General features: G+C 31.5%; 1 protein-coding gene across 1 annotated transcript; it reads left to right on the top strand.

The window, feature by feature from the left end:
* The first annotated feature begins 8,350 nt into the window (after window positions 1-8,350).
* On the top strand, window positions 8,351-12,573 carry LOC123206063 (probable H/ACA ribonucleoprotein complex subunit 1). Its single transcript, XM_044623159.1, has 9 exons — window positions 8,351-8,543; window positions 8,729-8,861; window positions 8,935-9,015; window positions 9,146-9,234; window positions 9,306-9,380; window positions 10,369-10,427; window positions 10,529-10,588; window positions 11,063-11,260; window positions 12,174-12,573. The coding sequence occupies exons 2-9, from the start codon at window positions 8,739-8,741 to the stop codon at window positions 12,257-12,259; spliced, it is 771 nt and encodes a 256-aa protein (XP_044479094.1). The 5' UTR covers window positions 8,351-8,543; window positions 8,729-8,738; the 3' UTR covers window positions 12,260-12,573.
* The last annotated feature ends 3,187 nt before the right edge of the window (window positions 12,574-15,760 follow it).

The raw sequence follows: 15,760 nt of genomic DNA, 5'->3' as shown, positions 1-15,760 counted from the left end.
AAATCATCTTCAATTTTGGGTAACATAAGGGAAACTTAATTGGCTTCTCTAACTTGTTTCTTTAATAGGGAAACATGGAAGACCAGATAGACACGATTGGTTGGTGGCAATTTGAGCTTATACGTGACTTAGCCAATTTTCTCAAGCATCTTGAAGGATCCATAGTAGCAAGTCGTTAGTTTTTGTGAGGATCTCCTTGAGACTATAGCTTGTTTGTGTGGTTGAAGCCGTAAATAAACCCAATTGTTGACTTCGAATGATCTCTTAGTGTGATGTCAATCATAGAATTGTTTCATCATATGTTGGGCTTATTGTAAACGATAACGAAGTTCCTTAAGAATCTCATCTCGTTGTAGCATCATGTCTTCCATAGCTTAAACTTTTGCAGTTCCTAGGATATATGAAAGTAATGTAGGTGATGGTTATCTATAAAAATCTCAAATGGTGTAGTGCGAGTAACAAAATAGATGTTTGTGTTATAACAATACTCAACCTAAGCTAGCCACTGAGTCCACTTTTTCGATTAAGATCTCATGAAACATCTTAAATATATTTCAATGGTTCGATTGACTACTTTTGTCTTACCATTAGTTTATGGATGGTAAGAAGAACTAAAATTGAAGCTTGGTCCTTGAAGTTTAAATAGTTCCTTTCGAAACAAACATGTCAAAATGGGGTCTCAGTCACAAATTATTGATTGTGGCATCCCATGCAATTTAAAAATGTTCTCAAAGAAGATTTGAGCAATCAATGGTGCCATGTACAAATGCAAAAAAGGAATGAAATGTCCATACTTGGAAAGCTGATCCACAATGACAAATAGAGTTGTTTTGCCATTTGAGAGAGGCAATTTGTCTATGAAATCCAATGATATATTGACCCAAACTTGAGTAGGTATTGGTAAAGGTTGTAGAAGACATGCAAACGCTTGCGAGTCTACCATATGATGTTGGCAAACATCACATTCTCAGATATACTTACAGATAAAGTCTTTCATTTTTTTCCAAAAAAAAAACTACCTTAAGTGGTGTAAGGTCTTAAAGTAACCCTAATGGCGTCCCCCATGCATTTCTTTAATAATGGTTGGAATCAAGGCAAAGTCATAAGGGAGAAATATCTCACCTTTGAAGAAAAAGATCCCTTGTTGAAGTTACCAAAGTCTAATTGGTTCACCGGATTGCACTAACAAGTGTAATCTTTGGAGGTCATGGTGAGATTGATTTTCTTCACAAATAGACTTGAGCCATTGAGGAATGGTAGTGGAAAGGGCCATGTATTCTGTTGTAAGACCTTCCTTGGATAAAACATTAGTTACATTGTTAGTTTTCCATTAACGGTACTAAGTGATGAAGTCATAGCCTATGAGTTTCATTAGCCACCATTGTTGTCCTTCAGTAGCTATACATTGATCCCATAGATACTTAAGGCTTCTATGATCTGTTCTCATTATAAATGATCTTCCAAGCAAATATGGTTGCCCCCTTTGAACTGCCAATACTAAGGCCATTAGTTCCTTCTCATAATAGACAAATTTTTTCCTTTCAATGTTATGCTGAAATAGGCAATAAGTTAATTATATTGTGATAGAATGGCTCTAATACCACAATTTGAAGCATCACTATAAAAGGGCTTGAAAAATCAAAAAGAGCTAATACTAAGGCCTTGGTCATAACTCCTTTAAGTTGATTGAATGCTTTTTTTGCAGTAGAATTCCATTGGAAGGTGTTTTTCTTAAAATCATCTATTAAAGGTCGAGCTATAATCTAATAAGCTACCATAAACCTTTGGTAGTAGCTAGTCAACCTAAAAACTTCCTTGATATTCTTTAGCCTAGGCCAATTGGTCATTGTCAAAATTTTCTCAAGATCAGCCTTTACTACTTGTTTGTCAATAACATGTACTAGATAGTGGACTTGTTTTTGAGCGAATATGCATTTTTCCCTTTTAATAACTAGTTGATGTCTCTTCAAGATGGAAAAGGCCATTCGAACATGTGATAAATAGTCTGACCAATTTTGACTATAGATTAAAATGTCATTAAAGAATATGAGAATAACTTTTCTCAAGTAAGGCTAAAAGATATCGTCCATGAGTGAGTAGAAGGTGGATGGAACATTAGAGAGTCCAAATGACATTACTAGAAATTCGAAGTGACCATTATGTTTACGAAAGGTGGTCTTAGGTATGTCTTCAGGGTGCATTCGAATTTAGTGATACTCAGATTATAGGTCAAGTTTCGTGAAACATTTCACTTTATGCAACTCATCAAAAAGTTCTTCGATGACTAGAATCGAGAACTTATCATTGAAGGTAAACTTGCTTAATGCCCAATAATCTATGCAAAAATGCCATGTGTCATCTTTTTTTTTTTTTTTTACAAGAAGAATTGGGGATGAAAAAAGGCTTTTACTTGGTTGTATAAGTCCTTGTGTAAGTATTTCAGATACTAACCTTTCGATTTCTTATTTCTGAAAATGAGGATAGTGAAATGGTCAAACACTCACTGGACCGCTTTTGGGTTGTAAAGAATTCAATGGTCATGTACTTAACTATGTGGAAGGCTCTTTTAAATATGGTAGGAAATTATTGCTGTAAGAAAGCCCATTCTTTTGGATTATCTAAGTCATGGGGTTTTATTGTGGTGACAAAAATCTGAAGTAAAGCTTTTTTCCTAATGTTTTGTTATAATGTTTTATTACTAGCCTTTTCCTTGACTAATTTGGCTTTAAGAAGACTCTCTCCTTTTAATTTAATGGTTTGACCTTGGTGAGAGAATTGTATCTTTATAGTCTTGAAATTTTAGAGAATTGAACCCAATGTTTGGAGCCATTAAGCCCTAAGAACGACGTCGAAATTGAGAGGCATGAGAAAAAAAATCTATAAAGAAATGAGTGTTGTGAAGAACAACTTTAAGTTGTTTGCAAACTCTTTGACTCACCAATTTGTTTTCATTTACTATGGTGACTTTCATTACTAGGCCTTGCTTGAGCAATCCTTTCGTGGAGGAAATTATGGATAGATCTAGAATCTACCAAGGCATTAAGTTGCAGCCCGTTAATATAAGCTCGAATTCGCATCGTTTGGGGGTTGAGTACCTTTGCCAATGTGTGTAGAGAGATCTCTGGTTAGTTTGAGTTGATGTCGTTGTCTTCATCTAGTTTATCTTCCTTGACGGAGTCAGGTTCTTGTTCTTGCTCAATGAGGAACAATTGCTTGCACACATGACTTGTTGTGAATATCTCTTTATAATAGAAGCATATACCTTGATGTCATTGTTGTTGGAACTCAGATGAATTGAACGTTTAACAATCGAGGAGGAAATAGTCATTATTGATGATGCATTTACAAGAATTCTATTTCTTGAGATCGTGAGGATGCTTCAAGTTGATGATTCAAAGGAACTCTTTCTTGCCTTTTGTGAGAATGATATAGATCGAGGGTCATGTATTTATGCCTTGCTTTTGAAATTTTGAGCCAATCCAATTGCATGGCTTAAAGTGGTAGGTCTTTGGGCTTGAACGTCAGCTCATAATTGTTCTTTAAGCCCACTTATAAAACACCTGACTTCTTAAATATCTGTAAGTTTTCTTACCTTTGCTAGCAATTTATCTAATTGCATTTGATATTCATGGATAGTTCCAACTTGCTTGAGCTTGTAGATATTAGCGAAGTAATTTTTGAATCTGAAGGTGCCAAATCACTCCAACAGCCCGTTTCGTAAATCCTCTCATGATAGATCTTGATTTAGTTGTCTCTGTTGTTAGAACTGGAAGCAAAATGGCCTATTTATAGGCTTACATACACCAAGCAATGTGAGGATAAACTCATAGTAAATCAAGAACCACTTAAACTTAACTAATGACTGAAGAACAACTCTAAACTAGCTATTTTAGCTCCACTAATGACTGAAGAGTGGGTTTATTATAACCGAAATCTAATCCACTAAAAACTTATTCAACCTTACCATTAAAATAAAAGAAAATTTTAATTATTTTGTAAAATCTAACAGTGGTGTCTTCTGTGTTTTGTTATTACATTGTTTCATGAAAGATAAAATAAGGCTACATATTGTATCCATTCATATGAAATGCTGTTAAAATTTATAAGAGTCATACCATGTATTAGAGTTAGAAATAGGAAATGGAGAGACTTTGAGTTCTCTAACTCATGGTGTCGATTTTTGTATGCCACCAACTATACAAAATATATAAAATACTCTCCACAATTTCCACATAGAACATGTTAAAAAAATCAACTGCATAATTTATTGTACAAGAGATAACAATATTTAGGTTGCATGATTAAGCATAACAATATACATAATTGAACCCATTTATAAATCTTTACGCATTGCCATTGAAACTCTTGTAGAGGACAAGATATTGACATAACAAAATTGCTCATGTATATATCTAAAATCCTCCATCTTCAGAGAATGAACGTCGATATTACTATACAATGTAGTTGAAGGTCTATTTTGATCCAATGTTAAAACTCTCTCCTGAAATTTGAGCAATAAATCAAAATAAGTTTCTGACCACAGGTCCATCCTCAAACAATACAATAAAATTTGGCACGAAACAACTTTTACGTTTCACTGCGACTTGAAGCACGCAAATATCAATTTAAGCTAAATATGATGCATGGAGACAAGTTACAAAAGGTAGACTACATCATTCTGATTTTAAACCATCGGAAAACACAAGAATAAAAGCCTTAATTTTAATTTAAAAAAAAAAGGCACACCGATCATATATATCCTTAATAAAGTAAATGAAGTAAATTTGCTGGATGAATCAAATAATGATCAAGTATAATAGTGTTGAAAGAACAATTATTCAAAATCTAGATAAACATAATACTTCAAATGAACTACCCATTCCAAAATTTCTACCAAAGAAGGAGTTTTAATTTGAGAGATTTGGTCATTGAACTCAGATATTTTGACAAAAGGAAGCAAAACCTCAAAATTTTTTAACGAGATATATTATTTCTATTGAAAAATGTTAAGAAATACTGGAACAAAGACAAATTAAAACCTTGATATTACCCATTAAGGTTATAAAAAAATTAATCGATCTTCAAGGATGTCAAGGCAAAATAACGATCTTGATAACCATTTAACATTGTTGCAAATTATAAAATTCATCATTTTGTAAGGTTCAATGTGTGATCCTAATACTAGGTATTAAACTGAAATCCATAAATGATTCTATGGTACAGACTGAAATGTAGGAGTAAAGCTATAAAAATTTGTAATCAAATGAACGATAAAAGAGACTACTTGGATCTTGTTTAATAAAGAGGCAATTGTGAATGTCAATTTGGAACAAGAAAAGCCTCTCGTTATATTGAATATATAAGACAATCTATTTGTTCCACATCCCTAATATTTTCTCCTAAGCTATGAACGGTAGCGCAACAAAATAAATTATAATTGTTCATATATACCCACACAAAGAAGAGTATTTGTCAAGTGTACAATTTTATGACAAACATTAGTAATAAGTCAAAAATCTTTTTCAGGTTTATTGCCACAATATAGTTCAAGGACTGATAGCTTATGAAACATACATTTATTCAAATTCTCACCTAATACATAAAGTGAAGAACACTAAAGTATTTCCAAATATGATTAGAATTAGCATATACATGATCAAAAGCACAAAATTAAGTTGTAATCTAGATTAAAACTCAAGTCAATTGAGTTTGAAAGAAAAAGCCTGAAAAAGAGCAATATGGATATTAAAAAGCAAAGCAATCTAGATTATTTTGTCTAAACATAGATTATTCTGTCTGAGCAATCTACATTGAAAAGTAGAGCAATTGAGTTTGAAAGTTTGACATTAAAGTGTAAAAAGATTTACAAAAAATGATCCTTAGTTGCTCTGACAAAAGTTTCGATAAAGTCTGATTTTGTAACAAATCCAACTTTGGAGAAGAAGTTAAGAACTTCTCTAACATCTCTAGCAAATGAAGTCCAACAGTAGTTTTGAAAATGAAGGTTAATGGTGGTTTCAAAAAATGATAATCGACAATGGTTCTAACAAATGATAGTCAATTATGGTTGAGGTAAAGGATGGATTGATAGTGTTGGGCATAGACTTTTTTATTGTTGTTTTAGAAAGTTTAGGATTTTGTTTTTAATAAAAAGGTGCCCAAGGAAGGTTTTTTTTTTTTTTTTTGACATGGGAATGAGCCAATGTGGCAGATGAGATAACATCTATCATGTTGGTTGCCACGTTAGTGGTACTAGTTAGTGTACCTAGACTGGGTACATATGATATTTCTAAAATTATAGAACCTACCCAATATTAAGGTTTCCTTTTATTTTTCAAGTTTACGTTGTTCATTTACATTCCTTTTGATAAGAATGATGTTTTATTGAAATTCAAATAAATTATTTTTTATTATTGTCCATTAGTTTATTGTTAAACCCATCCAAACTTTTAACTTAATCATCCCTACCATCACAAACAAAATAACAAATTAATTTTGGTTGAGTTTTACTTATTTTGGATAGAATTTATTTATTTTTTTGTGTGTTTTGTGAAAATAAGTTTGGAAAAATAGTATAGTTTAAGATTTTCTTGAGTTCTAAATATTTACGTAAACACAGAAATTGTTTACATTATCATATAAAATATTCACATCAATGTACTAAAATAACATCATTAGATAAATGATGATCTCATATCTTTAATATGATATAGTTTAGGTTTGTTTTATTCAATAAAAAAGATTTTAAAAAATTGTTCCATATATGAAAAAATATCAGTCCTAAAGGTTAAGATGCATTATCCATAGTATTTTAAATTAAGAAAGTAACAAAATGCACTTTGTGACAGTGACAGACCATCACTGGAATGCCCAATTAATAACTATATGTTTGGTTTGAAAGAATAAAAGATTATATTTTATTTTTATTATTACCTTGTTTAATTAGTTAATAAAAATAAATTAAAATAATCTTCTATCATTTAATTGACACATATAATATAAGGACTGATTTAATTATCATACTCTTTGTCTATGAAAATCAAACAATCTTAATTTTATTATAATTTTACACTTTAATATAATAAAAACATATAATTAAAATAGATTAAAATATTTATTTTTATTTAAGATTTAGTTTATTATTAAATTTATATCCATTAAGTTTCAAAAATTAAAAAATCTAACCACTTTATTGTCATCAAATTTCTGTTAAATTTTGTTGTTAGTATAAATAATAAAAACGTCATTTAACCAAAAATGTTAAAAAACTAAAATTTTTTCAAATTTCCTCTCTTTAGTTTAAAAAACTAATAATTTTTTCATCTAAAGTTTAAAATGTTACCTTTTTCCCTTGATTTTTTTTCTCCTTCTCCAAAGACCATTTCTGTTCTAGCTAACAACTAACCTTCCCGCTATCTTTTTCTCCTGCCGATCTTCGAGCATTGGTGACCATTTTCGTTGAACGAAAATGAATTGTTGAGATGCGTCAAACGAAGAAACTAGATCAAATGATTCAATTGTCAAACATCAAGTGCCGAATCAGATGGTGATGATGCATCGAGTGAGATCGTCATGACTCAAATAAAGAAGGGCATTGACAACAGTGCGTATCCAACTAAAATTCAATGAGATTTCTTGCTTGATTTCAATCAAATTTTATGTGGTTTTCGTATCAAGAAACCACCAAGGAGAAAGAAGGTATTGATAGTGGGATTAACGATGCGTCAAAGTGAATTGTTAAGAAGCGCGGTGTCTAGAACAAGAGAATGCATTTTATAAAGGTATCATTGCAATGTTATGAACTTTGAGGGAGGTGAATGTAACCTTAAAATATGAAAGCCCTAGGTGATGGGGGAAAAAATAATTTTTTAAAATTAAGTTTAGAGAAATTATCAATTTTCAAAACTAAAGTAAGAAAATGAGATAAATTTCATTATTAACCACCAAAAACAATAATATTAATATGATTTATGTATATAAATTTCTTAATTTATTAATGTTGATTATGTACACAAAGTTAGGGATAGATAATGATATATCATTATAAAATTAGATGATTTTAAATTAAAAATAAAATATTTATATAGGGATATGTTATCGTTTGTTCTCAAGTTTATGCATATTATTTATGTATATAATATTGTTTTATATATTTACGTTAATAATAAAACTATATATATATTTTTTATATAATTTAAATATATAAATAATTATTATTATATAATTATATAAATTTAAATTAAAAATAAAATAATATTAAATTATATAACACCATATTATTTATATACTTAAATTATATATAAAATGTTTTTAGATGCCACATTGTTATTAATTTATTTGTTATTAGTTTTAATATAAAGAAAAGTTATCCAAGGGTAGCGCACTCCGACGAGGATCATAGAAATCGAGATCCACATTTGCAAACCCTAAACCGTCTGCTATAAATTTACTTTAGAAAGGCGACTTCACTTCCAAATTCAGTCTGACTGAAACTGAAAAAGTGCCAGCAAAAGTCGTTCCAGACGACGCCGTATCGATTCAAGGTAACCTTCACAACTACACATTCTCTTCCATTTAGCTTATTTTCGAAATTTTCTTATTGGTAATTCTGGATATAACCTATTTTTCGTTGATTGATTAATTAATTCTTGAATTAAAAAAAAAGATTTTTTTTTTTCTGTTTGTTTACCGAGAAAGAAGAAGATTTAACTGACATGTGTTTGATTAGAGGGCGGAAAATGGATCGTTACCAGAAAGTGGAGAAGCCGAGGACGGAGACAGCTATAAGTGAGAATGAGCTCAGAATAACTGCTCAAGGAAGAGTCAGGAATTACATTTCTTATGCTATTTCTCTTCTTCAGGTATTTTTGTTTAAATATTAGTTCTTTATTTTAATTTATTGAACAATTAAATCTGTGAGATGTTCCTTATCAGGACAAAGGTGCCAATGAGATTATTCTCAAGGCCACCGGCAGAGCAATTAACAAGACTGTGATGATTGCTGAGTTGCTTAAGGTGCCTATGTTCTCAACCTTATTTGTGTCGTTTCCCAAAAATCAGTACATATTTATAATGTTGAATAATTAATGATATAAGTTTGCGGCCTAGGGTTTCAATGTGTACTAATGCGTTTTGCCTACTTCAGAGAAGGATTGTTGGTCTCCACCAAAATACTTCAACCGGGTCTATTGACATAACCGACACATGGGAGCCTCTAGAAGAAGGGCTTCTTCCGTAAGAACAAATTCCTTGGTGTTAGTTAATGTGTTGTTATTATCTGGCTGATATCTGATTTGTTTATGCAGATTAGAGACTACCCGTCAAATTTCGGTTATCACAATTATTTTGTCTAAGAAGGAGCTGGATTCATCTTCCCTAGGGTAATGAGCACTGAAATTAGATATTTTGAGTTTTTGGTGCTTATGAGATGCTTGACTTACTTTTAAGTTGTCATGCATGCTTCTTATTGAAGCCATTCTAGTTGCTTTGTAGTGGTTTATTCAATGGAAATGATTTATGAGAAGTAATTATTAGATAATTGGATATACTAGAGTTGTCAGAGTTCCAATTGATGTCATCAATAATTTAGATATTTGTGTGATTATTTTAATGAAGCTTGTTCTAGGAGAACCAAGTGATTTTTTAGCAATCATGGTAGAATTTTATAGAAGTTTGTGGGCGAAACTTTGGTTGTGAAAGATGCTTTAATTACATGTGTCATGATAAGTCAGGTGGATGTGTTGATATTTATATGTAAACTTTTAAATCAAGGATGCTGTAGAGAGATCCTTAACTAGCTATCTGGTGCATTCTTGTGAGGTTTAGTTACTTCTAGTTGCTGATTAGCTAACAATGTTGATATAAATGGAAAGAGAAATGGAGGAAAGTGTGGGATTAGTGTTTTTCCTGTTATGACCATTGAGGATTGTATAAAAACACCCTTTACGATGCATAAGGTAATGTGATGACATTGACAACTTTGGTGTAATGCAAACTTTGGAGAATTGGCAATGCCCATTCACAATTAATTTTTCTAATCCCACTCATTTTGTAATTTGCATTGTATGCCATGTTTGAAAAAGATGTTGAGTAACTCTTTATATGCTAGGTTCTGTGCATTGTGATAGAATTGAAATAATTTTCTTGCCATCCTTAATTTGTCTTTTTGCTTCTCATCGTCATATCATCACATATGATGGTACTTCTTTCCCATTATGATGTGCTTTATGGAAATGACCCTTGGTTTCTTTGATTCATACAAGCATAATGTACTTAAAAAGCTGTTCATTGTCTGATTAGTTATGCAGGTATTCTGTTGACAACTTTGCCTTATGTTAATTTATTGGACTTTTGTTTGCATAATGACAGATACCAACCACCAATCTCAGCTGATCAACTGAAGCCATTAACTGAATATGAAGATGGAGGTGAGCCATTTTTTTTTTTTTTTTTGTTCCAATTGGGCAATCTATTCTATCTAATGTTTTGGCATAAGTTAATATATATACTTCTATGTCATGTGGTTTAGATGCTGTACCTGGCATGCAAGCCAGGGTACGTCGTGATCAAGTTCAAGGAAAGAACGGAGGTAAGAGAAATTCCATGAATAGAGAAAAACTCTTTAACTATTTCTATTAACCCGGTTTAAGCGCATAGTCCTTTTCAATGCTACAACTACAATATTATTGTGATCAACAACAGCTTATTCACAGGAGCAATATGAAATACATCAGTTTTGAGTTGTCATCAATATGACAATGTTGGTCCTTCTCAGCAATGACAGAGAGAAAGATATTACATTCTGCTTATGTCTTGTTGTTAGCTTACTAGGTTTGCCTGGGGAAACATTGTTAAGTGGTTCTTGGTGTCAAAATGTTGGAATTATTGGATTTGTTTTTTAGATATTGCTGATGTTAGGATTGGTCTCATATGTCTCATATTCTTTTATTACTTTTACTATGTTGGTTGGATTTGACCGTTCCATATTATATTCTCAACTGAATTCATGTGAGCATATTGTGAAACTGCAAAAAAAAATTGTGGTGTTTTTTTGTTTATGCAGGTACTGGCAGTGGTGTAGCTGAATATGGTAATGGACATTGGGATAGTGGAAATGAATATGGAGGCCAAGGTCGAGGTTATGCAAGAGGACGCAGTTCCCATGGACGTGGAAGGTGGCGTGGTGGTGGAAACATGCAGCTTGATTCAGGATATAATAATGGTTATAGTGGATCAGGATTCTTCCCTGCTCAAGGACGTGGTAATTTCTATCTTTATTTACAAAACTTTCTCTTCTCTTTTTAGCACACTGTACATCTTTAAAAGAACTGTGACATGGTGATTGCCAACATGAATTCATTTTTTTTTAAATTTTCTGTGTGGTTCATTTTCTCTCTATTTTGCTGATGCAATCCAAATTTTATGTTTTAAGCTTTTCTTAATGATTTTAGGTGGTCATTGGTTTGTAATTTTAATGTTACCATTATTAAAATTTTCACTCTTTATAGTTAAGTGTATATATAGGAAAAGTTTTTCCCTCGTGCATTCATAAATATGTGTATCCTTACCTACCTACAAGCATATAGTTGACTCATAATTACTGACTCTTTTGGGTTCCCAATTCAAAATGTTAATTATCTAATGGTTTGCCTGCATATGAAATGCCCTGTTAAAGAAGTAACTGAATCAACTTTTACAAATGCCCTATGTATAAAATTATATTAAAAATGACTCCTGCTTTAATCTCTGACAGGGATTGTGCTAATCTGTTTAATAAATATATTCTTTCCTCTAATTTTAAGTTTTGCAAAGAATTTATAATAGTGAAAATAGTTCTATGAAACAATGCTTAATTTAAGTGAGCCTTTCCCTTAATGCTTCAGACACTGCTAAAAGTTTTTATATCAAATGAGTAACTATGTTAAGCAGTGATTACCTATTTCATCAGGTATCAATAAATCATAACCATGTTGGCAAACTGTTTCCTGCCATGATCTGTTTTCAATAACAAAGATTCTGTGGGTTTGTTCATCACTGTAATATTATTTATACAATATATATGTTATACTGCCTTCCTTTTTTCAATTGTTTTCGTTGGTTTGATGAATTTTCCTGGAAATTTAATGTCATTCACAAATTTAGCACTTCAAATATTTCTCCATGTAATGTTGCAGGGCGCAGTCATGGTAGAGGAAGGGGCCGTGGTCGTAGGCAAGGTTTTAAATCTAATGGGCCAGTCGAAGTCCAAACAACTGCTTGAATGCTATACTTTGGAGGTACTACTTTGGTTTCTTGTGGAAAGTAGTATTGGATGCCTGTTCAGTACTTGATCTTCCAAAGTTAAATGAACTTTTAGACCCTAATTATTTATGGCTGGGATTAGCTATTTATAATTTGCGATAGATTTGGCAAATTTGATGTTCTGTACGTTACAATTTTGTAGGAAGTAATAGATAGGATTGTGAAGTTATCACTAGTCCTTATTTAATGTTGTATAATTTCTTGAGTTTTTTCTTTTTTTGAAATGTCAGAAATTTCTATGAATAATAGAGCAGTGCATTCTTTGATTATGAATTTTATGTCTTGTTTGTTTTCTAGAATTAATTAAAGAAATTTTGTTGAGTTTTTTTAAATACAAAAGCTAAAAAGACATTGACCCATATTGGTTCATGTAATGATAAAAAGGCCAAAGGACTACTTTCCCAAGTTTTAGCGCAGTCTAAAAAAGACACGTGCATCAGTTAAAAAATTTAAACACTTATTTATAAATTAACTTTTGTTAGAAGTAAGAGTAAATTGTTATTTTACCTCTAAATTTTGAAACTTTAAAAATTTATATCATTTTTTCTATTTGGTTTAAAAAATTAATAATTTTTCCTTAGAAGTTTTGACAAGTGGTTTTTTCTCATTTTTTGATGAATGACAGTCACTCTTTTCGTTCGAAGCCCTTTTTTTGTAGCTGACATTATTTGGATTTTTTGAATTCAGACGAAACTCTCTGTTTGGACAACGAAGGCATTAACCAGATAACTCGTCGTTGTCCGGACAATGAGGACATGTCCAAATCAAGGGTATATGTTGGAGACAATAAACCCTTGGTTTGAACGTGTTGTTGTCGTTTGGATGATGTCTTTGTTGTCCAGACGAAGGGTTTTATATAGATTGGGAGAGAGCTTTGGGCGGATAGAAGACATTGAAGTGAAAGCCATTACTGGGAGAGAAAGAATGGTCGTTATTTGTCAAAAAATCATCAAGAAATTTGAAAGGGAGGAAAATATTACTTTTCAAAATTTAATTTTAGATGAATTTGTTAGTTTTTCAAATTAAAAGGAAAAAATGATATAAATTTTTATGGTTTAAAAATAAAATAACAATTTTATCTTTCTTTCTAACAAAATTTTTTAACAAAAATTAGTTAAGTAAATATTTAAAATTTTCAATTACCGCAAATATGTTTTTAAAATTAGGTTAAAACGGTGAAAAATAGTTCTTTGGCTCAATAAAATCCTTTTGAGGTTTTTGAGATAACAAATATCGCGTGCACTATTATGAATTAATTAGTATTATTTGAGTTGGTCTCGATTTTCACACAAAATTACCGATAAGAGAAAGTTTTTCCATTTCATGAATCTTAGGGGAATTTTTGTTATTTAATTAAATCTCCATGATTAAATTTAAAGCAAATTTGAATTTATGTATTCATGTATGTGTCATCCAATCAAGTAGAGGTGGCCAAGGAGGGCTCGACCCTTGGATAGATGGGTTAGTCTTTGGTTTGGGCCCAGTACAAGCCCTTGGTAGGTTGGCCCGGAACCGAGCCTTCAGGCTTGTATATTATTATGTATTATTTTATATTTTAGACTAAAATTGAAATATTTTATGATTGTAATTTGTAAAAAATGTTAACATTAAGTACTTGTTTAAAAATAATTTTATTTATATCTATGAAATAGTATAAATAAAATTTTAATGCTAGTTTTAATTGAATACATTTGATTTAGAGTAAACAAATGCAATGTATGCAAATAACTAAATAAAAGGAAATAATAATTGAATTAGTTACAATGTACATACTAAGTAGTATTATTATTATTGGTTTGTTTTAAGGGTGGATTTGTGCCGATTTACTTAAATGTGATTCAACAGAGTCAAGCTCGAGTTTAGGTTTGTGTTTGATGAGTTTTGATAGAGCTGAACTTAAACTTGATATGATAAGTTAAACTTGAACTCGGCTTGTAATTGTAGTATTTTTTAAATTTAAATGATGATTTTTAAACTTATTAATATTTTTTAAATTTAGGCTTTTTAATTTAAAAAAATGGAAGGGATCTGAATTATAATAAGAAAGGAAAACAATATGTTTATTTATAATAGGTGATAGTGAGTTTTATAGTTTCTCTAACCTTTGTTGGAGTTTTGGAATTGGGTCGAAAACTTTTTTATATTTTTGCAAAAAATCTCTTTTTTTTTTTTGATAAATTGCAAAAATCTAATATTGGAAAGAGTCACTTTAACAACTCATTTCATACTCTCAACCCAATTTCAAAACTTTTATATAGGTGTGAAAAATTCTAACAACTCACATCAACCATCATAAATTAGCTTTTTATTTTCTTTTCTCATCACCGTTCAACTTCGTAGACATAAATTTTGAAAAATTAAGATAATGTTGAAATCAAGACATAATATAATCAAATAACCATTACCCATTTGCCCTTCATAATTACCACTTCCTCTATTAAAACCTCATCACTTATCATAAATGTGACATAACTTTAGTATGTCACGAGTTGAAATTTGAACCCTTTGAGTAACAACTCACCTCTCTATTATGTCACAAGTAACAAAAGAATATTTGTATAATGCCTATATGTTAGACCTACAATGAGGAGGAGACCAAATCCCAAGTACCAAGATTAAAGCCGTAGCTGAAGCTTTGAAGATAAGGGATTGACTTGACTATTAGCCGTTACAAGAGATATTGGTGCTGCTGTTAAGATTGCTTCATTTTAGGAACTCTAGGATATGGTAGACTTGGTTCAATTTGTTGAGAATAATTAGCATCGTTAGTTTCAATTGCTATTATAAATAGGTAGTTGCTGTTTTGTTAAAAGGGGGCAGAGAATTAATAAGCATTGTAAAAGGTTTTGTCCACACCACAAGCTGGATAAATTTAGTAAAAATAAGTAGATTCCTGTTTGATTCAGAACAAACAATCTTCGTTGCATATCATAGTCAGAATAACTTCTATCAACTTGGTATCAGAGCAGGTTGATCATGGCTACAAACAGAAATCAAATTGACCGTCTTAAGACCGAATTACAAGAAGTACGTGACCTGCTCAGAAACGCCACTTCAGAGAATGGGGAAACACGGGTTCGACTCACGGGAATGGAAGGAAAGCTGCAAGAAGTGTTAGAGTCAATCTAAAGCCTTCGAATTTTTGGAGAGAAGGTCATACCAAGACCAACTGAACCTGGTTCCTCATCATGGAGAAATGAGCCAGAAGAAGGATTTCAGCCATCAAACCACTTTATTAAGCTGGAATTCCCTAAGTTTGGAGGTGACAACCCAACTGAATGGCTTAACCGTACGGAGCAGTACTTTGAATTTCAGGAAACCAATGAAACTCGAAAGGTTCAGCTTGCAGCCTTTCATCTAGAGGGGGAAGCTAACCAATGGTGGTAATGGCTTAAGCGAGTCCAATGCGACGAAGGGGTGAACGTTACCTAGAGAATCTTTAAAAGAGAGGTTCTAGCTC

This window comes from Mangifera indica, unplaced genomic scaffold, assembly GCF_011075055.1.
Source record: "Mangifera indica cultivar Alphonso unplaced genomic scaffold, CATAS_Mindica_2.1 Un_0023, whole genome shotgun sequence".
NCBI classification, from domain to species: domain Eukaryota; kingdom Viridiplantae; phylum Streptophyta; class Magnoliopsida; order Sapindales; family Anacardiaceae; genus Mangifera; species Mangifera indica.
Note: the sequence above shows the minus strand (reverse complement) of the source record. Positions and strands in the feature narration are given on the sequence as shown.